Source organism: Opisthorchis viverrini, assembly GCF_000715545.1.
Source record: "Opisthorchis viverrini unplaced genomic scaffold opera_v5_41, whole genome shotgun sequence".
NCBI lineage: Eukaryota > Metazoa > Platyhelminthes > Trematoda > Opisthorchiida > Opisthorchiidae > Opisthorchis > Opisthorchis viverrini.
Window position 1 is genome coordinate 175882 of NW_008751697.1, and position 26671 is coordinate 202552.

The 26671-nt window shown below is 43.2% G+C and overlaps 4 protein-coding genes across 4 annotated transcripts in view; 1 reads left to right on the plus strand and 3 right to left on the minus strand.

Moving 5' to 3' along the window:
- Positions 1-3684, minus strand: part of T265_03012 (hypothetical protein) — a gene marked incomplete at both ends in the record, with an annotated part of 10791 nt that extends 7107 nt beyond the window's left edge. Inside the window, 3 exons of the mRNA XM_009167402.1 lie at positions 1406-1612; positions 2430-2540; positions 3625-3684. Of these exons, the coding sequence (XP_009165666.1) occupies positions 1406-1612; positions 2430-2540; positions 3625-3684 (378 nt within the window). The remainder of the gene's footprint in view (positions 1-1405; positions 1613-2429; positions 2541-3624) is intronic.
- The window catches only part of T265_03011 (hypothetical protein), a gene marked incomplete at both ends in the record, with an annotated part of 22094 nt that extends 11688 nt beyond the window's left edge, over positions 1-10406 (plus strand). Inside the window, 5 exons of the mRNA XM_009167401.1 lie at positions 3976-4178; positions 5139-5272; positions 6220-6412; positions 6992-7091; positions 10218-10406. Coding sequence (XP_009165665.1) covers positions 3976-4178; positions 5139-5272; positions 6220-6412; positions 6992-7091; positions 10218-10262 — 675 coding nt within the window. The remainder of the gene's footprint in view (positions 1-3975; positions 4179-5138; positions 5273-6219; positions 6413-6991; positions 7092-10217) is intronic.
- On the minus strand, positions 6469-6690 carry T265_03013 (hypothetical protein; the record flags this gene model as incomplete). The annotated part of the gene is made up of 1 exon (XM_009167403.1): positions 6469-6690. The coding sequence occupies one exon, from the start codon at positions 6688-6690 to the stop codon at positions 6469-6471; it is 222 nt and encodes a 73-aa protein (XP_009165667.1).
- A 5705-nt stretch (positions 10407-16111) lies between the features above and the next one.
- Positions 16112-26671, minus strand: part of T265_13149 (hypothetical protein) — a gene marked incomplete at both ends in the record, with an annotated part of 21900 nt that continues 11340 nt past the window's right edge. The window contains 6 exon segments of the mRNA XM_009167456.1: positions 16112-16227; positions 17416-17704; positions 20852-21023; positions 21758-21890; positions 24268-24467; positions 24472-24728. Coding sequence (XP_009165720.1) covers positions 17551-17704; positions 20852-21023; positions 21758-21890; positions 24268-24467; positions 24472-24728 — 916 coding nt within the window.

Sequence of the window (26671 nt, forward strand, 5' to 3'; positions counted from 1 at the left end):
TGCTCTTTAGTTTGGATTTTGTGACATTCCAAGGATTTGAGATTGTTACGCTGGTCAGACAAAATCAACCCCATCCCGGAGCTGCCTGGGTTCAGAATGCACCGCGGAAAAACGGACACAGTTATCTATAAAGTGACATCTGACGAATTTTTCGCAACGGCCTTTAGAACCTGATGCTGCCACAGACGCCCCATAACAAAATCGGTGAACTTATTCATCAGGACTTTATCATTTCTACTAGCACCCATCGTGAAACGGACTTGTCACATTTCTAAAACCCACTGCAATCTGTGTGTAGTGCAGCCCAACAAGAATATGGTGTGAATTCAATTTATTCAACATTTTGGCTTGTTCAACACATGTATAGTCCCCGAGGTCGTTTAGGTCTTTACCGAAACTGAATGCTATTTCCCCCCCTAGACGGTGCTCACGAAGCACAAATTGTTCACTTGAGTCAATGGGTGATACGAAATCCTTGTACTCCTAGAAACGAATGTTTTGGTCACTATGTCGATCGGTTCTCTTTCTGTCTTACAATTACCATAGGACTTTGTAACCGCTTATCAGAAGCGGAATGTTGCTCAGTCAGCTGAGAACTCTTCCAAAAGTTTGGCAGATGGTTAAAAAGGAGGAGATTCTCCTAGCTTGAAATTCCCACAGCGTTCATCTTCAACGGGGTGATTTATTGATCCTTAAGGCTAAACTTGCTTCCTCTATTTCTTGTAAGTTGGTGGATCTAATCAAAGAAACCAGTTGGTGACTTCAGCTAGCACTCTACCCACTTCGAAAGACGTTGAGTATCTTAGGCAAACGATTTTACAGATTGTCCGGCCGATACCAGGACATCCCGGTCAAATAAACATCAATCTGTCGTGGCGATTCCCATCAGTTCCATCTGTCAGTCCGTATACTTTTGAGGAGCAAGGCTTACTTCGAAGTTGTTCCTCCTTAGGATCGTGATATGGAGGTATATTTCATCGAAGATCTAGCAGCCGAGGGGGAGCAATTGGAATTCATGTCTTCTTCCAGCACGCTGTCTAGGATACATTAACTACGTTATGTATGGAGTGCTTGGCGCACGGCTAGTGTTCCTCGTGATGGGAATTTTCGACTGACCCGTGCCCAATGCCCAGATTGTGTTGACCTACCCCACGGGAAAACGGCTGAGATGCTTTGCGGTCTCAGTCTGCGGCTTAGTCTTCAACCACCGAACTCATGGACGTCGTGCACAATGGCGTGGTCAGAATGTACACAGGTACTCCAGTAGGACTGATAGTAATTTACAGAACCTCTCCATCAGTAACCAGTGGCAATGTAGTCTGTTGGTCTTGTGTGTATTAAGTTGATAGCATCTTCAGGGTCAGAAATCCAAACCTAGTAAACACAAATAACGATTGTCGCCCACCCTCAGGAGACGTTCACCGTTGTCATCCCTCTGTGCATTGAGTTCATGTGGACCACCGAACTGGTCTCTTTCTGACAATGGTCTACCAACCCCTGCGTTGAGGTCTGCAGCTACAACAACGGAGACCAGTTTCAACGTCATAAGAAGCAGTCTATCCAGCTGTGTGCAGAAATCATTGTTCGGTGTTTGGGGACTACTTGGTTGGTGCTAAAGAAGAAACCACGGATTATGTTCTAATCCATTTGACAGTTTTGTCTGCAAGATCCTGATAGCTCAACTGCATAAGTTGACTACTAGCCGGCATCCAACCAAGGCAGACTAACTCGTCTCGCTAGCTCAAGGCCAGAAGCTGAACCTCTGTGTCTCCTTGCCAGCTCATATGATGGGCAGCCTTTGATGGGGGCGCAGACGGTTTGAGTTGAATCTTCAACAGTTATACAGCCATGTTTCTAATAAAGGAAATACATCAGCACCACCGATTTCCAGGGTACGTACAAGGATTACTTGTTTCTCAATCTTTCTGAGTTTCTAAAGTTGAAGGCAGCCAGTTGAGACGTGTTGGATGGAAAAAGGCTTCTTGTCTGACCAAAAGTTGGACAAGATTGATATTGATGACGGAGTGAACGGAACTTTTCTCTGTGGATTTTAAAAGCTAAGCTTAGTTTAACCAATTCAGAGACAGGATCAGTCAGACTATTATACGGTATAGTGTTCGTGTTGTTTTCATGATATTGTACTTTATATTTGTTGAGAAGACCTGATTCTTTCCGGATTCCCAAACCGAAATAGGTTTTCTCACAGTGGTCCCACCCAGAGCTGATGGTTGAGGAACCCGAACCATAGACAGAAAGACATAGTTCAGAGTCTGCATTCTACTGCGGGCCGGTGACCACAACTTCAATTTATGTGCTGTTTGGACAGCGGGGAATCATCCAGGATGTCGAGCACACCCTGTGATGATGTATGTCCAAACGACCCAATGCAGAGTTACGTCTAGCCACGAGCCAAACGAAATTTTATGCACCATATATGCCGCCCGTTTGGAGAAAATGGGTAACAGCCAAGTGAACTGCCATATGGCGGGAACGATGATGGCTAACCGGTAACCTTGCTCCTCTTGTTTAAAGGGGAATCCCTGCAACAGAAGACAGTAAAAATGTTGAACCTGACCTAAGGTGATTCGTAGTCGGATGGAATAATATTCTCGACTTGTCTGTGTTGTTTCTCAGACTTTGCCTACCTCGTTTTTTCACTGTATTCATCTTGCTCTGATCACAGCAAGCTAGGTTCCCCGTCAACCTCCTGAACAGAATACCGTAAATGGTTGTTTCTTCACGCTGGTCTCAATCCGATGTCCGCACAGGTTTTTATTCGAAACAAAGGTGCCTGTTTCATTTTCCCATGTGTCTTAAACCAGTCCCTTTTCGTTGAGATAGAAGTATATGTTACCTATGTACTCTCTAAACTTGGCTTTATGGTAAGTGTGTTGCATTCCACAAACAGTCATCATTTTGTTGTTCCTTATTTCATTACGAACTTTTTCGATCACAAGGTTCTTCAATACAAACTAAACATTAGTGGTGTTCTCCAAACTAACACCATCATAAAGATTAATGCAGAATCCAGTTAGGCTTATAATTGGTATCATAATAATAGGATTTCGAGAATGTAACGCACTTGATTCCGAATAGCGACAGTTTATGGAGACTAATGCCATGTTGAACGCTGTTTTCGACGCTCTACGTGCCACGTAAGTAACAAATAAACGAACGTACATGTAAATATCAGGAATTCAGATTCTAACGAATAAGCACTCAGTGTACAGCCGGTTAAGGTGGATCAACATAGATACAACGTCTATCTGTGGTCTTTTTTTTATAAAAAAAAACATGTTTCCTGATGATTACAGACTCCGTTAACAAAACGAAACCAAAGTTAGAGGTCTCCCTTGTTTGACTCAAGTGATCCGGTTGCACACAGTGCCTTGCCGTCATAATCTAAATTTGAGCCTTCTAGTGTTGAATTTTACGTTCGTTCACTCGCCCCTCTGTTTCTTCAGTTCTAAGATGAAGGCTTATAAATTCTGTCAGCGGGTTACAGGTCAATTATACTCCACAATGTCAATTTGAAACTGAAAGCTTTCAGTCAGGCCGTGTTGAGTAATTAATATCGACCTAGTTTATGTGCACAAGACACCTTCGCATAAGCTATCGGATCACCTTGAACTTAGACCCTATTGGCCCGCGATGTGTTTGGCTCCATTCCAGTTTTAATCCCATTTATGATGTAAAATTAGTGGTCTTCATCACCGAGGCTGAGGATGCAAAAGCGAATTGTTGAAGTCCCGCTGCCTTTACCTTCCGGCCCTAATGTTCAAATGGATACAGAGAAAAGAATGTTCTAAAAGTGGGTCACTTGCTAGCTAGTCGCTCTATAATTCCAATAAGGTGCTTCTGCAGATTTCTACTCCCTGTTATTCCCATTTTCTCATGTGCCGCTTGCGTGCTTTTTGTTCGTGCTTTCGTTTATAGGGGTCACTGAAATAAAATGTATTTACTCTTCACTTTTAGCGCCAGAATATGCAGATCAACGATAACGTTTTAGCCAGTAGCCTGGCTGTAGGCGTTCGAAAAGTTGTTTCCTGTCTTTCAACATGTATTTTCCCGGACAAAACGACCTATCCAATTGATGAGACTATGATCCATAACGGCCCTCCGCATGATTCTAATTATGGATACTCGTATGCCAAACGAATGTTGGATGTCCTGAACAGGTCAGTTGCTTGCATACTTGTAGCCCGACATTTCTCTGCGTGAATATTTTTCTTCCCCATTAGTTTAGTTTCCGAACGTCAGGGATGATTGATTCCCACTAACAGCAAAACTTTACACCTTTATGAAATATCATGACCTTTTTGTGCACCCAAGTTCACCGTTTTTGCGCAGCCACATAATTCATCCCGGCCGTGTAACTAGTCCGTCCCGCTCGTGGCAATAGAATGTTGATAGCTCCAGTGCGTTCATGTGTTGTTCATCTTTCCATGACATTTTCTAGCTGCACAATTACTCCGTATGCAGCGTTTCCTAGTTCTCTAGATCCTTTCTGGAGGGTCAGTGTGCGACAGAAATCCTCACCTAATGTTCATTCGTAAAGTATTTTGTACATATGGTCAGGGTTCCCGAAATCATATATCATGTTTCGTTTGGCCGTTGCTCAAAACATTAAACCGTCAGTTATCAACTTAGTCTGTTTTCTTTCCCCATATTTTCCTTCAGTTTCCTTCATAGTGCCTTTGACCAGTACTAAAACCAGTGTTAAATCTGATCTCTTCAATAGATAGTACTTTATTACACGTGACAGTAAGCTGTCGGTGCTACTGCATTAAATAACTCGTGTGAACCTTGGCTTCTGGATTTTTCCTGCACTATTTGTGTCCGAGCAGTTGCTAGGAGTTTGGTATGTGTGTACAAACCGTGCGGTGGTCAGTTGTCCGCTCATGTAGACAGTGTTCAGCCGAACAGTATTTTCGACCCGCTGGCTCAATGAACCAGCTGCTCTTTGGGACGTTGCACCTTGCCCTCACATGTTGAAACAACTGTTTTTCCAAATGGGTTATTTGAAGATCATCCGTACCCATAGTCATTACAACCAATCGATCTGGAACTTTTTTCTGAAGAACTTTGGGGCGATTATTGTTGCATTTTGCCTAAACTGGTTTTATTCGCTGTTCTAGAGGTTATACACAGCACTATGGCGTCGTATACACATCTGTGGTTCCAACCAATGTGTTCGGACCGTTTGACAACTTCAACCTGGAGAACAGTCATGTTCTACCTGGTCTCATTCACAAAGCCTACCTTGCAAAAGGTGAGTTTTGGATTTTTGTGTCACGGTATTTCCGTACTTTCGTAACACTGTGGTTCGTGACGGTTAATTTTATCAGTATTTCAGCTGAACATGATGGCCACTGTTATCGACCAGCTGAACTCAGCATAGCTCCATACGTAGCATGTCGGGTTTCAGAGATCTCAGTCCATTCGTCCTCGCTGTTGCTCATCCAATCGACTTTGTCACAGCATGCTCTGCTAACACTGTCAGACTGTTGACCTTGAAAGTGCGTGACCATGGGCCGCACTTCTGAACTGACTTATCCTGATTAGCTGTTGATTTGATTGAAAGTCTTAAATGCTTAGGATTCTGGTTTTGGCGGGAAACTAAAATGAATACAGCTGAATTTCTCATCTATGATAATCTTGTTATAAGCAGTCCTATAAGTAGTGTGTTGCGTCTAGATTTCCACTTACTTTCTCCCCGTACTGGTTACCGATTCTTTCCGAGAAGTCGAGACATTTACCAAAATAACCACGTTTACAATGAAACGTTTTGGAAAAGTACGACTTCACACAGCATTAGTTTTCATTTTTGGTCATATGATATTGTGGTCGCGTGCTTCCATAGCTGTCTGTTGGGTCATTCACACCCCAGTGGTGAAAAGCGATCCTTAATTTGCTGACACTCCGACTTTGGTGTAACTAATTACTGGTTGATTCGTCGTCGTTTCTATAGTGTGGCGTTGTAAACCAGTGGCTAATTTGTTGCTATTTTGTCTCCTTTCATAGAGGTCAAATTCGCTGCCACGTGGAGCTGAATTTTTTGTCAGTGCCTTTCTTTGAGCAGTAGAAAAATGTAGTTAGTATCCTGACCATTCGAAACTGTCGTTTCCACTGCCTGTCATCTAGTCGCTTTTTTCTATTTTGTGAAAATGCCTCGCAGTTCCAAACCCATTGATACATGTGTATTCTCATCTTCAAAAGAACAGAACACTCCTCTTGTTGTTTCTGGAACGGGGACACCTCTTCGCCAGTTTATATACTCCGTTGACCTAGGGCGACTGATTGTGTACGTCCTACGGGAATACAACGATCCTTCGCCTATCATCTTATCTGTTCCGGAAGAAGATGAAATTTCCATACGACATGCAGCTGAAACAGTCGCACGAGCCATGGGGTGTGACAGGCTGGTTGTATCCTTTTTATGTTACTCATCAGTCTCACAAGAGTGCCTTATACATCAGCTAGTTCCTTCACTATAGTTTCCTTCTGTTCTTTGTGGCCGTGGTATTGCTGACGTTCCAGGGCAATCGCTACGTTGTGGATACGGGTGTGAACTTTATTGACTGGCGCTTCACACATACTGTTTTTCACAGTTACAATTTGTGTATCCCTAGGGTTCTCACCATTTCCGTCGCATTCATTGGCTGCGCATTTCACTCCTGGAAAGCGCATCTTGTCATCGAGATTCAAACAAGCACCAGAAGTATCACTGTGGATTGAGTCTCAAATATGGCTTGTGAACAACAGTTCGATTCGTCTTACTATCGCGCTTGAGGTTGGCATCATTGCATTCATTATAAATCTCGGTAGTTTGTACATTTCCAGTTGCAATGATAAGTGTGCTGAGGTGCCCGAACACAACGATAATCTTGGACAGGTTCTAGTCGTGTCATAATAGGATGCAGAATTTATCCCCTCGTCATCATCCCTTTTATTCATCATGTTGTATTTCCTTCATGAACCTATCTATCAGTATGATAACACCAAAGCTGATGGTCAGTTTCGAAAAACGGCGAACGCTTCGAAACTACGTTCGTTGCTACCGGACTTCCAATTCACACCTTTCGAAGAAGGTTTGTTCAATGTACATTGTGGCAGTGCACAGCTATTGAAGTTAACTTCACATTCTGTTGCCTTCTCTCTTCCTTCGTTCACGCTGTCTGCAATTATTTAGCTTTGCTTATAAGCATAAGGCATGTTGTCATGAGTAAAGGTTTATTACTATTTGTCTGCGTGCCATAGCAGTTTTTTCCTCGTACTAATGTACGATGTCATTTTCAAGACTCTTATTGCAACTGATTTGTGAGTGACATATTGGTCCCCTAGAACGTGTCACATGCGAGTAATTCTTCTCTATCGGGGTTTTAGGAAGCTGTGAGTACACTCAGAAGCAATGTGGAGCATCTGCTTTTGAGCCTGGAACAGCTAGGCCGATCACTAGCCTATAGAGCGGTGTTGTCTAATATGTTGTGTATCATTGTTTAAACGGTCTTGTTTCTTCTTTCGGGTTAGTAGATACGGTCAAACATTCCACATCGACTGCTGGAAGGACCGTTTGCTCTAGAGGGTAAGATGCACTTGAGGATGTAATGCTTTGGGGTTTATACATGAATATAAGACAGCGTAGCCTGTTGAGCTGTAAAATAATCGCAGATAATCAAAACTAGGATAACTACCCTACAGAAAGTGGTGTCCGACAAGCATGTCCACTGTTTGTTCTTGTTCAAATCCGTCGTCGATGAAGTACTGGAGCGAACGCTGAAAGATTTTCAAGGTCTCGGTGTTCAAATCATTACTGGCGAGAACCTTGGCGATCTGGAGCAAACAGATGAAGGCGAACTATACGCCCTGATCACCATCATACCATCCTTCAGCGTTCGCTTTGCACCTTCAAGGTGCAACGTCATGCTGTAGAACGTGCGGTCCGTGAACGTGCCGATTACAATTCAAGAAAAAGCACTGGATGTTCTGGAGAATTTCACGTACCTCGACAGTTGTATTATCTCTGACGGAAGTGTGTCTAATGAATCCAGTGAACGAGTCTCAAGTACCGGAATCATATTTCTAATTTCCGTCACCGTGTCTCAAAGGTCACATATAAAAGGCTAGAGTGATGACTGTGTTGTTTTTTATGGCTGCGAGGCATGGACTCTGCGGACAGTTGATGTGGGGCCTCTTCAGGTTTTTGACCACCGACGCCCCAGAAGCGTTGCCGATGTTGACTGGTGTCAGCGAATTCGTGGCGAAGTGATTAGAAAGCGGTTATTTAGTTCTGCGGCAGGTGCTTCAGCCACGAAAAGCCTCCAGCACCATCAGCTGCCGTGACTCAGCCATGTGCCGAAATTTTTACCGAGGCAAATGTTCTCCGTGTCTCCTTCAGAATGGCGCAAACCGCGAGGTGGACAACTTATGGCTTTGCAGAATGGTGTGAAAGAGATTACAAAGAGTTTGAGTGAGAGCCCCGTGTCTCCCCTGCGCTTGGCTTGGGACTGTAAGAAATCGTGACTGATCGATGTCAGTTTCTCTCCAGATTGTCTGGTTGAGTGCTTAGAAGTGTAGGCATCGCAGAATGCCTAATATAGGTCAGCACCAGGTCCACTTTATCACCCACTTTTTCCAATGTAAGGCTTTAAATATGGTTGGATAAATTTTGTGGTTGTATAGCAGTGAAGCGCCAGTGTCAACATTGAAGTTGCCGTCTCTGTTGATAATGACAATCAATTCGTCGTTTTTTAAAGGCTTACTTTTGAACTGTTGCATGCATCCAAATGACTGTTATCCTTGACCTGTTCTAACTTGATCAACAGGGTCTTGTGCGCATACACCTTACTGTGACTAGTCAAATTTAACCACAGCTTTATCAATTGTTGGTGTAACCAACGGCCGTAAACTTCGCTTAAGGCTTCTTCGCTACTTCGGCAGACCAACCCAAGGTTACCGAGACTACGAATGTGTGGCGTATACCTTTTGAAGTGGAAGTCAATAGGCTGACCATGCATGATCACTGATACGCACCGATGTATGGTAAAAGCAACATATGAAAAACATAGATGTTCGTCAAATGACTTTGGGTGTGGAACACTATTTTTTTCAGATGAGTATATTTTAGTACGATACCGGGTACAATGCCTGGAACACGTCTTAAATTACCTGTCTCCTGAACGAGCCTTGTCTGCGAGCCCTTGACATAGCTGAAACGATCATCTTGACATTAATGTGTAACCCAAGGAAAACGAACTTACCGCTAGATTATCCTTTGTTGAGTCATCACGATGGATGGGGACCTGAAAAACACAGTTGTAACCAGCTAAAGTCATTTTCCAAATTGATCCAATGTCAGAATCGATAACACGTTTGATATTTTTTAAAGTCAAAGCTATGTTTTCGGGTTGATTACATTTGCTTTTTCATGCATTCCGCTATACAGGCCTTTTGCTGCCTTCATACAGCGAATTGCAAATATAATATGTTTAACGTAAAGAGTCGGTATGACACAAAGCACGTAAATCGCCAGAAGGGAAACCCTCTGGACGTGAAAAATGGCGGCTTTCACGGTTCTCGGAAAGCCAACTGGTAAAGGAGCAGAGATGACATGTTGGGGAATACCTTCGTAGCGCAGCAGGCTTGTTAGGGTTTTCTGCCTTGGTCCCTATGGATATCTTAACGACGTTCTGGGGGGTTTCGGTCGCCATCATGGGTTCAGTGTTTTGAATGATGTCGTGAGTGTGTACGATAGATTCAATCGCTATTGCGGCGGCCGTTCTGGGTTGTGTAGGAAGTAACTGTCTGGTACGTGTGTAAAATTGCACGCATAAGCCGGATTAAAGATATGTTAGTATTCGTAGGTGCCACTAAGTTTCCTGCATTTTTTACGTTACCTCCGAATCACTGTCGCTTAACTGAAAAGTCATCCTTGATTTCTGGTTTTATTATGTGACAACGATACCATTGTTATTTTACTATAGTGAATGATATGTTCATTTGGCTGATACGCAGCACCTACTGTTATCTGTACTCCATAGATCTGCTACCCAAGTGTGCTGGTGTTTTCCTGATGTTGAGGCATGGCGTAGAATACCACTGGAAACGGACTGCTTTGTTTCTCATAGCGCGCTTGAACTTACACGAATGTTCACACTTGTGTTCATTTTCTCGGCCAATTTCATACGGATGATTTCTCCCCTTTTTTTTAATTTCAGCTGTCCAAGAAACTTGTAGATGGTTCCGAGAAAATTATGAGCTAGCCAGGCGATAATGTGCTACTGTTTTTGAGCTACTGGCGTTCAGTCAATAATCATCATTGGAAGCTTTGTCATTCTTCTTGTAGAGGAGACTTTCTTCACCTTTATCTGATTATCTCGGCTATTTGTTCAGATAACCATATTTTGTGGAATAAATACTCAATGAAAACTACATTGTGTTCTCACTTCAGAAAGTATACCGAAATCCGGTAGCTTGGTAATTGCTCATGTAACACTCATGCATAGACCCTATGTGAGCTCCGATCCAATTCACCATACCCCCTATCTGTGGATCACTCTCTCCTTGAATGCTGTCTACAACAGCGTAAGAAGAACATGTACGGTAACCTTTTCCCTCCTACGTATCCGTCAACTTGCGTGACCGCGTATTTGCAAACGGTGCCTCTACAGATCTATCTACACCCACCAGAAGGGGCTCCGAAGGTAAAAACTACCTTTTCGCATTTTTGCTCAGCAGTTGTTCTTCTCCAGAATATGATCATATTCTCCGTTAAATTCAGACCAATCTACATTAGATGATGATGAATCGGTCATACAGTCTCTCCTGTTGAACATCGGTGTGATGCCCAACAGAACCAGCAGTTTGCACTGCTTTCGAGCGACTATCTTTGAATCCAACATTTTAAGCTAATTTGGCTGGCCCATGTGTTACTCATGCCGAGTTACGCTCTGCCGAAGGGAGTGTTATGTCATACGCCTTATTTGAAGTGACAGCATAGGGCATGGCAAAAAAGAATGACGCAATGAGAAGTCTGGGTGTTGTCCGCCTCCTAGACTGGGGCTGCCTGACCCCCTCCCAGCGCTCAGCTAAAGATAATGAAAGATATGACTGCTAACCGTCATCGGTAGCATCCATGCCATCAGTTCATATCCAGATCGTTTAACTGAGTGTTAGATATGTAGACACCTAGAATATTTAATGGGCTAGCCCTAGGTTCTCCTCCCTGTCCAGTTTCTCCTTCCATTCTAAGGCTTTAATCAAACAGGTTGACGTGGTTGTATGGCAGTGATGTATCTATGTTCACTTGCTGCTGTCACTGATAATGATCATCGGTGTCGTATCTTATAACCCAGGCTTATCACTTCGAAATAAAGTAGCTTAGAAAGCACTTACGGGATTCTCTCTAACCCTTTACTAACCTCGCATCGTTTCCAGGAATACTACATAACTCGTCATAGTGATCAAAAACGGCGAACCCAACTGTTTTGTGAAAGGAAATACTCTTGAGTGTCGTCCATACCAAAGCCTAAGGGAAAGCTCCTTTGAAGAACATTATGAACAAGATATTCATTGGCTCCCTCGTTAGTACCAACTTGATTTGCAAACGAGTGTTCACGTTCGCATACGTGCAACCTGGTGTGCGGCGATGGGTCCGAAAAGGATGAAACCGCCATTCCAGCAATTTTGTCAAGAAAAGTGAAGCTTTTCGTTATGTTTAAAAAAGGTGTTGACTCCTGCTTGGCTATCTCGTGCTTGTGGATGCACTTCCCTGCTGTCAATTCCGGATAAGAATCCAACCGTAGTATTCCTTTCCAGGAGCGAACTCCATCGAGGCCCAACAAAACCGTACGCTTCATTCAATTTTTACCTCCCCTGAGATTGACATCTGTCGCGCACCAGACATTCAGCTACTACACATGATTAGTTGAACTGCTGCTTTACCATAGCCCTTGCAAACGACAATGAATAAATGAGTTTGAGTAGACACCTAATACGAGGTCAATATATATCACCTATCGTTAATCATCACGCGGCGACCCAGTTAACTTCATAATGGAATAGAAGTAGACTGACTATTAGTGTTTCGCTAATCATAAGAATCGAACAATATGAGGCTGTGAATTCGAAGAAGTCCAAATTCAGTTTGTCGCAGGTTCCTTCCCAATTAAGTGATACTGACACTGGATTGGCATTACTTCAGGCCAACAAATTTTGCAGCAGTCCTACTGAAAAATTCTCATTTTGTGTTGCCTTGTTTCTACCCACCCACCTCCCCACCGATTTCAATGTTCGATATGGGGTGGAAATTTTCCTTTCCTAATCTCCATCAGTTTGGCGGAATTTAGCATGGATGCATGGTACCCCGAAAACTGACTGACGCAAAGCTTTAGCGTAGTTGTGAGCTTAAAGGCACGCGTTCGACTGGTATGATGTCGAGATAGTCTCCACGATCTAAATCACATAGTATGCCATCGTCGCTGCTGGACGAATATTCTCTGCGCTGATTTGACGGAGTTGTTAAGCACAGCAAATTCAAGCTCTGTTATGCTATCGCAACTGCCCGTTGTTTTCATACGGATGCTCATTCCAGAAGGTCTCCCATCACTTTTTCCAATGGGAATAAAGCTATGCCACCTTAGGCGATAGACCGCGTGCTTTTCTGAAATGCTGTTCTTAAAAGGTACCTTTTCTCTTCATAAAAGCATTTTGTAACTGGACCATTGAGTCCGCCTCTGCAAAGCTCGGTCTTGAAAGGGTCTGTTTGTGTTGTAACTTGCTGGACGGTAATGCAACTCTCTGCAAAGGTCTTGAAAGGGTCTGTTTGTGTTGTAACTTGCTGGACGGTAATGCAACTCAGTGTCGGTCCCTTGGTTTCCTGCTCCGCCCGCCCACGTATAGCAAAAGGCACGTTAGCTCTACACAGCCCTTTATGGAGACAAAGGAAAATCATTACAACTGTATATATATATATATAGAGTAGTCACAGAGTGTTCCAAAAGGTCGTGCCAGAATGTCCGTGAGGGGGCGAGAAGCGTCGAGTCAAGGTACTTGGCTCGGGTTGGCTGGCATTCTGACCAATCAGGGCGTGCCTACATCTGGCCCGTGTCCTGCACGTGACACATGCGTCCAAATGATGTGATATTCGGTTATTAGGGGCGGCTGGCCCCCGAACAATCAGTCAGCTGGGTCTCGGCCCAGTGATTCCACGCAACTGGTAGCACCATTCTCCGTCGGATATTCATCCTCAACCGCTGGTTTGTTCACAGCTAAGTCTTCAGCCAGTCTGCTTGGCTTGATCAATACAAGCACACTTAACGATGCCCACTAGTTTTGTTCGGGCCGCCACGGATTGCATCAGGTAGCATAACTACGACATAGGCCCGCCTTAGTTCAGACCGGTTTCATACAACTGTGAAATGAGAATGGCCGTGTGTGATTCCCTATAGAACTTCCGGATTACTTACAATGGATACACCAGCGACTAGATGCGACTGACACTCGCGAGTGCACACGAGATAAGACTCACCAGGACACGGACAGCAAAGCGGTCTCACTGCCTGCACAAGCCACGCACGTGATGCAAATCCATAAACCATTTTTCAAAAGCTAAGTCCCAATAATAATAATATTTACTTCTTAACTAGTAGGTGGCATACCTCAAGGCACACATTCATAGTATTACAGTCAGAATAGGAGCATGACTTGTGGGATCTGCGGGCGCTGGGAATTTCGTGGAAAAGGGACATAAACATTGGGCAATACCTGGTGCAGACTGGGTCACGCCTCAGGCGGCATGGGTAGGGAATCAAAATCACGGGTTCATCCTTGTTTACGGTAGACGATTGCTGTAGCGTGGGATGTCAGGAAGTCAGCGGTATTCGACGTTCGAGAGGTGCGTCCTTTTGTCGGGTCGGTGTTTGCGCGAGCTCCTGAAGTTGTCTCTGCAGCATTCTTCTTTGTGACCCTTTCGACTGCACTTACTGCACTTGTGGTTCCGGTAGGGACAGTGGCGTGAATAGTGCCATTCTTCACAAAACCAACAGGGTGTGGGCGGTTTTCTTGGAGTTCGTTTTGAATTTGACTTCCTTTTGGAAGTTACTTTGCATACCATATCAGGCTGAGAGAATTTGGAATGTCCAATCATTGCAGCATCGGCCTTGAGATTGATAAGATGCTGGTATTCAGTGGTAAGTTTCTGAAGCGTCAACTCTGGATCCTGTTCAATTCGATTCAGTAGCCGGGTCCGAATATCTGCATCGTGTGGCGATTGAAGACCAGCCACGAAGATGAGACACTTGAATTGATCCTCGGTCATGGAGCTGAGCTGAAAGCGCTCGCATTCTCTGTTGACCACACCGCTGAATAAACTAGGCCCATTCGTAACCAACAGTCCACACCCCTCCATTCCGAAGAAATCACAATGCTTTGATAAATCTTACGCAGTTTTCGACCTAACCAAATATATGAACACCTACCCGTGAACGAGTTCAACGACGTCAATGTGAGTTGGTGCGGTAAACTATGGCTTCACAGTCTATGTGGTCTCAAATTCTCCATAAATCTTTGATAACCCACTTGTGTGGTTTGCCTGTGTTCGCTGGAGCTAGTAGTAATGATCGGCCAAACAAGTTTGCCTTTATGGGTCACGCTTTTTGTTCTTTGCAGTGGTTTACTGTACAGCGAGAGCTTTTTTAACGAACCTAACCAGTTAAACTCTCTAGGAGAGATCCAGTGCAAGTGCCATAAAAGAGGCGTTTGGTGAACTCACGGAGTAAAGCGTTATGTCCTCGAGACGCTGGGCTTGTATTCTTCCGTTACTTTGCGATTTATCAGAACTAAAGTATCAATCTGTAGACGGGACTACAGTATAGTATTTCACCACCAATTACTTTGAAATGAGTCAGGATTGGTCGACTTCACATCACTGAGCGTTGCTCATGGTTCCTGTTTCTGGCTGAATTTCTTGAATCCTCATCGTATTCACTTATCCGGCTTCAGCTGGTCATCGGATAAACTGTCTCTGACAAAACCGGTCTATTTTCGTGAACTGATCGAGCTTCGCGTCAGGACCCATTTTACTTTGAGCTTAACTTAGCAATTTTGGCACGGAAGAATACAAGCAAGTTTTTCTGCACTCGTACGGCAAACGGTGTTGGGATGATCCATCAGTAACTGATCCGAATAAGCAATGTTTCCATATGGAGGATCAAAAGGACTGGCCAACTACGTAAAATCTCCCAAAAAGCGTGTCCTACAGATGTAAGCAAGGAGATGAGATGAAATAAGCCAGAGGACCATAAAGCTGTCACCCTCCGTAATAATGAGCATCGGTTCCTCTTGGAATATGGTAAAGTGGGGCATAAGGCCCAGGCCACTGATGCCACCAGATCGCAAAGCTGAAGAACGATGGTGCTAAGTTGTCACGTCCTGGGGCTTGGTTTTCACTTAAGTATTAGTCATGTTGATGTGTTCGTGGTGGATACTTTTCAATCGCTAGGTGCCGTATTCCGACCGAGTATCGGATTTGTCCTTCGGTTCTGCTGCACACTATGTGGTGCATGAGTATTTATCCGACTGCTCCCCGACTGTCGAGGTGCCACATGGAGCCGTTTAATGATGCACCCCAGCAGCAGGCTCACAAACGATTATTCCCTCAAGTCACGCTTGGCTACTCTCGGGGTGTTATTTTTTTCGTGATGGTCCTATTTGCTTGTGACTCACTTTCGAGTGACCCTGCCACATATAAAGAACGCTGCTGAGCGATAATAAGTTGAGTTTGAATGGTCGACTGAAGTATAGTGAACCCGTTTCAGAATACTTCAGAAGCATCCTGACATAAGAAGGCCGTAGAAGACCTTCGGTAAAGAAGTCACGTAGTTCGGAGCCAAGCAGTAGTTCAATCTCCTTCCCCAATGGAAGCGCGCATGGCATAGGTGAACCGCTTGTGCGCAATATTTTTGACAAACGATGTAGTTATCGGTCACTGTTAACCGCCTTTGGTCGTTAGTGTTAGTGTTTTGCCCCACATGCGTCTTGCCACGTGCGTTTATTGTTATGTTACACTGAATTGATTTTTCACACGGTAAAAACACGAAAATAGCAATGTGTGGTGGTTGACACGTTTTATCATAAATAATCGGATGTGGACAATAAATAAGTTCTGTAGCATGGACCGCGGAAGGATCGGCCTTGATGCCTCATCTGTACGAACTGAAATTACCACACCTGAAAGTGGAATAACAAAACGAACATTTAAGTACGATATCTCTATAACATCCACGATTCAAAGCATATGGATTATCAATGAATTGGCCGGTTGGATAAAGGATAACGCTGTCCAGTTGATATGCTAGCCAGCTTTTGAAATAGTACTTTTGCTTGCTAACTGTGGCGTTTAATCTATCAAGTCGATAATATATGGGTCACGAAGACGGAAAACTTTAAGAAAAATGCTAACTCAGGCGGTCTGGCCGTGGATAGTGCGCACACATTATGCCGTCTGAATTGTGGAAATTCAATGAAGTCATTGTGATATCAATAAACTCAGACTTTAGAGGCATATTGACTGATAAACGAACATAGTAAAGGTGCTTTCTGGAATTCTGCGTCTTTCGAACAGTCCAACAATCGGAAGTTCTGATGGACACAATACAAGTTTTGCTTGAGGCGCTATGCTGTTGTCTATTTGAAAATTATGTATGACGTTTCAGACTTCGACCTACTGTTTTTGTGTAGTTCTTTGTGACCGGGGTTGTTAGAGTGTGAGGTTTACGATGATCCAGTAATCAGATCAGACCATTTCCGTATTCCTGTTCCACAGGGTTGTGGGAAGGAAAATAGCGAATTCATCCGACTCAGATTAACTTATCGATTTTGCTTTCGGAAATGAATATATGGCTGATCAACCGGAAAACAGAAAAATCACTCGGTTGCGTGCGACTAGGTTGTTCTGACTGTCTGTCCGTCGATGCTGAAAAATTTACTTTTCACCAAACTGGTAAGCCGATGAATGGAATGCCAGCAGAAATCTAGTTGAGTTATAAGGGTTTGTTCGTTCGTTTTGAACGCCTCGAAAAAGACTGGGACACATTCCTGCAAGTTTTCGAACCGTGAGGGGTATACGAGTAAGACGTGCCAACTGACAGGCATCATACAAACACAAATGGAAGGGCGTTCAATAAATTTCTCTGTTTTCGACGAAAAGACTTGTTAGTCGACAAATATGATGTACGGATTGGTTATGGCAGAAGAATTAATCGCAAAAAGTTACTTACCTTAATTTGCAATGACTCGGCAAGATTTAAATATTCACATAAAATAAATTTCCTGTTTTCGACGAAAAGACTTGTTAGTCGACAAATATGATGTACGGATTGGTTATGGCAGAAGAATTAATCGCAAAAAGTTACTTACCTTAATTTGCAATGACTCGGCAAGATTTAAATATTCACATAAATATTGATAACTGAAGCACATGAACCGTTTCTACGGCAGTCTTCTGCTTGCCACACTTAGGTTTGGAAACTCTGATAAGTCAAAAACCCGTAGTTATCCGAATAAAGCTTGTTCAACAAGTAATTTCTGATCTGCATTGAGCTTTCGTGGGAACTGGATCTCGAACTGTATACGTAGATCCCCATTCTTTCCTGGTTCGTCCGCCAAAGGCATACCCTCTCCGGGGACTATTTTTTCGTATCCGGGGCTTTAAGGGGTGATATAGAAGTAAAAAAAAGGTTAATTGCAGACAGACAAAGCAAATTGGGTGAAGCAACAGAACGAAGCTGTTGAGAAGTTTCAGACATATGGCGGTCGTTTTTTCAATTAGTGTATCACGGTCCTCCTTCAACTTCTGCTCAACTCAGGTCACATTCACAAGAGATGCATTGAAGGATTACGAAGAATAAGGAGCCAGTAGGGGTGTTGCATTTTAGGAGAAAATGTTTCGATTGCCATTCTTACCAGTCGGCTTGAACACAACTCAAGCTGTGCGTTAGATTGCAATATGGTACCGCATTTTTAAATTTAAACATCTGGAGTGAAGTTAGGCATTCGGGATTTCTCCTAATCCTCAAGAGTACTGCTCACCGGACTGAGAGATTGGAAATATTTGATATCTGGTAGACTGTTTCCCTTTACAGTCAAGGCGAATCAATATCTAAAAGCTGTCTATCCGCACAAATAATAAGACTGGGAGAGTACTTTTCTGATAGGAGTAACCCGCCGACCAACTCACCTTGACCCAACAAGAGCGGGTGCTTGGTCGTTCCCAATGGTGTCCTCTATGCAAGTGATGTCCCCTCACTCATCGGCCCACAGCATACGCTAGTATTGTTTCGTTGTGGTTTAGTCACATAAGAGAACGAAAGAGGTTGACCAAGTAGCAGTACAAATTGAGGAAGAAACGATACTTCAGGAAAGCAAATGCTCGGTTGTTTTCATTAAGTTTTAACCTGGATAGTTATTGGCCAAGAATCAGGACTCACCCAAGTGGGGATTGGGGCAGCGGTCGTGCCACACTAAACAGGGACATCCGGCTTTATTAGAGGGGTTCTGCATACGAATAATTTCACAGAGGCGTTCCGTTAAGGGCAAAATCTTCACACTCCTTATTTTCTTCCACTTAAGACGCGTCTCTCAGTTCATATTACTAGTGACTACGCACACAAAAGTTGAAACTAACGGCTGCACAAATAGTGGTGTAGGACCAACAGCCAAGAAACTGCAAACAACACAAGAAAAGAAGCAAACCACTAAGAAACCCGTATGAAGCTCAAACGTCAGTCAAAGATTTAAGCACAGAGGTGCAGTGTATGAAACTCTGGAAAACGCGTAATTGTTGGGGAGGTGGCAAAATTTGCACTATCGTAACGGATGGTCGAAACCAAGAATGCCTGTGTAGATACAACGGGCTAGCGAGTTGTGTGATGATTAAAGAAGATAACTCGCCGACGGGTGTCGTTTGTATCTAAAGCGCAAAGCCGAACCCGATCAAACTTATTGAGAACCCCTTCTCCCCCGGACTGAATCGCCAAAGCGTCTACTAACAAGTACGATTACTGTGGTACCGAAGTTGACCGGCCAAAATTTTCTCACGCATTTACTTCGCACTGGAATAAGGGTATTCACTAGCTGTGAATTGTTTGTGCGCATCCGGTCGAAACGAGACTTGTTTCATAGGCTGAGAGAATGTTGTCAAGCAAATGATTAGTACGACTAATGTCGTGATCCTTGCCTGCCAAAGCAGGATGATCGACGAAGATTAAAGCCAAAGAAGCCAAGTAATACGATATCGCACTTGTGCGAATCATTAACTGCCGTAAGACGTACAGTATCATGAACTGTCCCGCTTTCTCAACAATGACGAGTGAATTAGAGGGAAATAGCGCGGCATGAAACGCGAAGGCTTCAAGGATTGAAATGTGAATAGAATGATTACGGCATATGAGAGCGCCTGATTATCATTGTGAATTGTGATAATGGAAGGTAAGAGCTCGGATACAGGGACCCCATGGAATGCGTGATTAGCGCATATCCCACAGTACACCGCACAAGCGATGCAGCTCATACCATGGAACACATTCAGAGAGATAGTAATGTGTTGGAATATTGGTAGCTCGGGTGCATTAATTGGTAATTGATCAGGTTGCTGTTATTCTGTTCGTCAAGCTTGGCTAACCAAAATTCAGGGAGATAACTGGTGCCAGCACGACCGAGTTTTCTGGTTACAGCTTTCATGCTCAGCTGTTATGTCGTGGTCCGACGAGTCTTAATTGACATCCAGATACTGCCACCTCGACTCCATAAGTACTTTGGCCAAATCACAAGTCAAAACATAAAATATATACTTAACCCACATTGTTTTATTCCAGCGTTTCCATTAGGAGTGTCAGGCTTCTGTTAAAACAGTTTACCGTGGGTAACTATCGGTTTTTGCCCACGCCCATTATCCCACAAGCAGGTGATCCGGATTAGCCAGTAAAATGATGAATATATGATAGGATCGATGCAATGATGATCATCTGAAAAGGTCGAACCATTTGGCTAACTTCGGTTCATCATGCTGGTTCACGCCATCACAGTCATAAAGCCAACATAAAAATAAAGTAAACTAATCAATGGTCGAATACAGTTAATCTTCTAGGTGAGGTTGTTACCGAAGTTATCGTAGCTATCGCAGGCACCACAGGCTAACGCTTTGGAGTGAATATTTACACTAATATTCAGGGTTTTATCTGTATATTACCATAATTTATTATACTCAAAAATCAACCCGTTGGCTGGCTGACTTGTCACACAGTGCCAAAAACAGGAACTGATTTTGCTGGATTTGAACACAACGAACAAGTTGCGCCTGGTCATCGAGAACCTGTACGGCACAGGGTTGAAAATGGCTTATGGTTAGAAGGTGAAATAAATCGTGTCATTCGTCAAACGATTCTTGAATTGAAGACATCCAGGCTACGAAAACCTTAACCTCCAGAGTAGCATACATGTACCAGAGACTTCCAACTACATCCTTGGATTCCCCTCTCCACTTTGTTGTTGCACACCCTTTGCTCATCATTTTTACAGGAGCAACCTAAAGTTTCTTTCCAGAGCCCGGATACGTGTGCGACCACTCAACGCCAGGTAACATAAGTGAAAAAATTCATTGTCTTTTTGAGGTTTCCCCACTTTCTTCTTATCTTGTGTACCATACTGGCAATTATGTGGGAAGTTTCAGGTACAACCTTTTGTCCTTGCATCATGACAGGCAGCCCTCCAACGAGTGATCGTCGTTCGGCCAATGTGAAGTAATGGAACACAATCTTTGCACACCTTGCATCACGACGATGATGTCTGAACTTACCGAATAATTTCAGTGATGGGCACATGTAATAGTCGACCATCCAAAGTATTTACGTCAACGATGCATCCAAGCAAGGCCTGTCCCAAAGGTACGGGCGTGGTGAATATCAAATCTGCTCCTTCCCGGCGAAAGTATTGATGTGGTCGGTCTCGCAATATGAAAACGAGGTCAGCTGTAAAGGAAAGACATTGCGAGTACACACTGTATACAGCGAAATAAGCAAGCCGATGAGTGCAACGGTTCTGAGCTATTTAGACAACATAGTGTAGTGATTATTCCTAAAAGCCAACCAAGTGCAGTCACCCACATTAACCGATGACCATAACATATGCTTGTACCTACTTAGCGAACTGGGATGAATGCGTCAACCAATTGCAGCTTATCTTACAGCCTCCAAACTTTTCGAAATCGACCTGGTTAGTTAGATTCAAAAGTCCAGATCTAGCACGCTCATGGAAAGGAAGTTTGGGTTAAGCTACCTCTTGTTTCCAACCGACATGAGTATGTATGAAGGGCAGTATTACTGATAAGTTCGTTCCGGAACGCATAATATCGGAGAATCCTGGTTTGATCGGTGCGTAACACAAGGACATGGGAAACAAAACCAGACAGCTGTCTCCTGTGCTATCTGTTGATAGTCTTGAATTTATTTAAAGGTCGGAAAATATTGGTGGTGCAGTTCCTTTTGGAGAGTACACTGACTAACTGATTTTAACGAGTAAATTAATTTCTAGTGCGTTAACCGAATCATAACACAAGGTGAAATCAGGACTTATTTGACTGTTCACGGTCTGTGACGGGAACCTGCCGTTTAACGTTTTACCTCTTTATACGGTGGGTTCCGATATGTAACCAGGAAGAGTTTATTGTTATCATAGTGAAGTCCTAGGAGCTAAAAATGCTTACCGGGAATTGTATTCGGTCCTTGATCGCCTTCTTTAGGGAAAGTGATTCGTGTGCCCTCGCGCCAACCAGGACGCACTGTAAGAGTAAGAACCTTGTCTCGAATACTGCTCGTGTGCCCGTCTTCATTCATTATCTGGAGATATTGTAAAACAGTATGAAATATTGACAGCATGCCGAAATAGTGGCAGCTCGGTGGTGTTGGCTGGCTGCTAAGCAGGTGGTGGTTGATCCGTCCGCTAAGCCTGACAAGTAGCTTGCAAAAGTTTCGATACCATACATATCAACCACCACCCAATCAACAGCCAAGTAAGAAACATTCTTAACGGGTAAAATCGGTGACAAAATTGATTGAAACTGATGTCTCGGGGCCCATAAATGAATTTGAAGCGGAAAACTATGAGGAAAATCCCTTCTGTCGAAACATATAGTCATATAGGCAGCTCCAGGATACAAGGAATATGACAAAACGTCCTTAGAAGATATGGTGATCAAAGAATAGCTGGCGTGGAAATAAAACCCGTTACAGTTTCCATGTAATCAGAGTAGAGGTACGGCTGATTTGATAGCATTATCGCGATGCACCTTATTTCCATCAAGTAAAGGCCACTTCCAAGTTAGGACGCTGCTTGCTGCACACAAAAGTTTAGCCTGTCCAGGTCATACCGTGCCACAAAACAGACGGCTATACTTTGTTACAAGGGCAGTAACGTCGGCAGAATATGCAAAATTCACAGCCACTTTGGTCCACAAAACCAGCACCAAGCACTAGTGTATCGCTGCCATGGGTACTGGTTGTTGCCAGCTAGCATATCAATTAATTCGGAATGGTGTTATCGAAAGCTTTTTTGCATTGTATCTTATGAGTAACAAGCCACGTAAAGCGAGTGAGTTCATCTTGAATTCTCACGCTAAAGTTTTCCGACACCAATATACATAGAAACCATAGCGTAGAATAATGTTTATTGGATTGATTTCATTCCCATAGTTTTCTAATCGACCTCTGTCTCGATATTACAGCCAATGTGAAAACGAAAAAAGCCAGTTGGCGATCCGAATCTTACGTATTGAGAACTCACTTGGTTGTCGAAGACAAACATCGCTTACTACAAGTGATTTGGACTGGTATTATCGATCTGATCAAGGATGTAGTTTGGCACTACTGTAAGTCAAGCGCAACACAGCAAAACATTTGAAAATCCTCGGTTTTGGTGCTTGTGTAACCCGTCGATTGTCAGGTCATTGTAACCAGCACTTGATGAGGTAGTTGTGGTCAAGTTATTGTTTTGCTGTGCCTGGGATAATAATATGCTACTCACATTTCAAGCAGAGAGTGAAAAAACACCGGTAAGATGGAGAAAGGGTGACTGAAATATATTATGAATAGCTGCACGAGCAGTAATGGCGTAAGAAAACTATATCTCCCTGGTAATTGCGTCCAAGAATCAAACAGATCTACTGATGTGGTGTAGAATGGTGTTGGAAATTGAGTACTTCCCAATGCCACGAAGTTTTATAAAGGGAATGAGTTTCACCGGGTTCCGTAGACTATGAAACCCAGGCGACCTACTCGCAACATAGGTTACTATCCCCATATGTTCTTAGTTTTAAAACCAGACCTTACAACAAACAGATGAGCTTTGAGAGGAAAATATTCAATACAGTAATTAGTGTCTTCTTAGGTACACCACGTTCTTAGACCTATTTAGAGTCATTGTAATACCTCAAACTTTGCATGTAGACTCTACAATACTTTATACTTTTAGCTACTGACTAAATTACCAGAAAAGGCACAAACAAGTCAATGGTACACACTGTGCCGTGCATCTAAAGAAGTGTGGGGTTTACAGTTGAAGAAGGAAGAGGCAGCTGGTTGTCAGCACAGAAATATTGCTCTAACACACGTTTACATTGAAATAAACTTGGGTATGTTCATAAAAAAAATAATTTCTATTTAGTGATACTACTCATAATGTTAGCGAAAAATTCTTGACAAACATGGCATCTGAAGTCTACCGGATATTTTATCTTCTAAGATTCTTTGAACTCACCAATGACGAGACGAGTGCTTCCACAATCACTTTCTGTTCCTGGTAGAAGTGCTCCTCTCAGGGAAAAACTATAATAATTACAAGGACTATTCAGAATGTGGTTTTAATTCGACAGTGCTCCAATGCTTGAATGTTCGCAAAGATGGCGTTGTTGTTCCCCTCATATAGCTTGCGACCCGCGGAACTTCATTAGACTGCTGCTGTTCAGAAACCTCACGTTTCCTAAAGGAGATGTCATGGATAAGCTGGTTTATCCGGCTCAAAAAGCTGTACATTGGAGCGTGATATTGGAAATGAGCCAGACCAGATAGAAGGAAGCCACATACGAATATCACGTAACCAAATGGATCCTTTGAACTGTCATTCGCCTCCCAAAAGATCCCTCTCCCACATGTAAGTCGGACATCACAATCCGCGGATAAAAATTAACCAATAAATTCCGACACAGATTCTAGTACGTACCCGTCTGGACACCTTCATCTTCTTAACACATCCATTGTACACCTCCTCCAGCGTTAAGAACATTTCTCGCTCAATTGGTGGATCCTGTTTAGGTTGTCCTCGACCGGTTGGTCCTCCAAAATTACTCCGCATCTGGAAATCCATTTCTTCTTGAAATTCTGTGAGATATTGCGCATGACGAAAAACAAATGAAGTTGGACCTACGACTGAAAGGATTATCCTTTCCAAAAAATTCCATGAACGTTCTGTGAGGATCACCATGATAAGCATAGGGATCGGACCAGGACTGTCCAATTGGGGCCTGCTTTTTGAGACCTTCTTCACCAAACTGATCGAAAATTGCGCGCTTCTTCGGATCAGACAAAACATCGTAAGCTTCCGAGATTAACTCAAATTTTTCCTTTGAATCTTCTCCGGGTTTGGCGCGACACGGATGAAAGCGGAGAGCCAATCTTCTGTACCTGAATTCAAAAGGTCGTGAGTCAGTCCCTTATTCGTTGATTACATTGTCTATGACTGAGATTTGGGAACGGGATGAGAGAACAACAGCAGGAAGCACTTGTGATAATCATTCAGATCTGATTAATTTCACCAATTAGATATCTGTGGATGGTTTGCCGAAACTCATTCCCTCAGTGACTTGAACAGAGTTTTTGAGGTTTTACCGAAGACCACGTCTCAATTGAGCTGAGGACTAGGATGCTTCACGAAAAATAGAGTATAACCATAGACAATAAGCCTAATGCACACATACGGACTGCATCAGGTGTTAATGTTGTCGTCTTTCTGATTAGTCTATAAGTCTTTCCAAGAGCTGTTTAACAGAAACGATGGAATTTTAAGACTGTTTCCAGATGACAGTAGACGGATTAGGGCGTCCTGCAAAATCCAGCTGTTCATGTTACCAAAAGCGAGTCAGATGGTTTGGTTTCTTTGGCACTTCTAAGCTAAGTGCATCTGTATTGTTACGTACTACCGTCACTTGACGAAAGTAGCGAAATGCATGCCTTGGCAGGGGAATCTGATGTAAAATCCAGATGACCTAACTAGAATTGTGGATAAATGTTGATTTTCTTGTTCCATCTGGTTATCCGTTTTGGAGCGATAGCGCGTCAATCTTCAATACTCATTAAGACTTAACCGTGAGCCAAACATTTTGACATTTACATCTGCTTTCCCTTTATATCTTGATTCTGAGGTTTCTTTTCAACGGCAGATCGGTACGGTCAGTCTGCTTCATCCAGCTTAGTAATGTGCAATCTTACTGCGTCGCTTTCACAACCTTACAGTCAATAGTTATTCCACTGTACAATAGTACATAATTTCTGTCCATCAAGAATAAAGCAGATGGCAGCAGAAGCACAGTGACAGGTTTTTAGATCAAATGGATATGCTTGAACAGCACGGGACTCGTAGGTGTGTGGGAGCAAAAGGGTCATATGAGTGTCAGACAAATTGTTCTCAATAGAAACAAAAGGCCTGTAATTGATAGAACCTTTACCAAGTGTAGAGCACGGAACTTCATTAGTGAGATGTAAAAAATACCCTTCGCTGATAACATGGGAATATTTGAAATTAGGCCCATCCAGATTTCGTCTCTTACGTAAAGTTAGCCTTTATCGAAAAGCGAGAGACACCGTAGGGCTCTTTCGCCTTTGGCTGCAGTGTGCATCTTAAGAATCTCGGGGGAGGATTCAAATTCTAAATCTTTCAGCCACGAGCTGCTTGTCGGTAGCGTGATTAACTTGCACTAGCAACCAATTATAAGTAGCTCAGTAGAGTAACTCACAAGACGAATGAGCCTTCCATCTGAGAATTCAACATTCGTGGTGCCAGTCAACACGTGGTCACATGATGTGGATTCCATGATTGAGAGGGGAGTAACGCTATTTTCCTCCTAAGTGCGAGTTAATCACACAGCTGACCAGCTGCTCTTGGCCGAACGGCGTAGTGTTTAGCTACCAGCGGACTCATGAGATGTATGCTGCTGAAGATTCCACAGTGCTTCTCATCTTCCCCGAATAGATTGGCTTTACTTAGGGAACAAAATTTCGACTGAAATATAATCGTTGATAAATAGAGAAAAACTGAATCTGTTGTTATTCTTAAAGGCATGAGGCTTCTATGCCTTAATTCCTTCCCCTCCCCTTTTCCTTTCACCCGTTTTCACGCTCTCCATCCATGGTTTTATGGCAGTTAGCACAAGTATGTACTATTGATGTACAGCTGCCAGTGAGGATGAAAGAAACAGTAGTACCCTGGTAACCAGATGGTCCACCCTCAGGGTAGTTCTTTAATCTTCACTCAGTAGTACTGGCTTATCCAGTGATCTTTTTGGTATTGATTACCCATATATATATATATATATATATATATATATATATATATATATATATATATATCA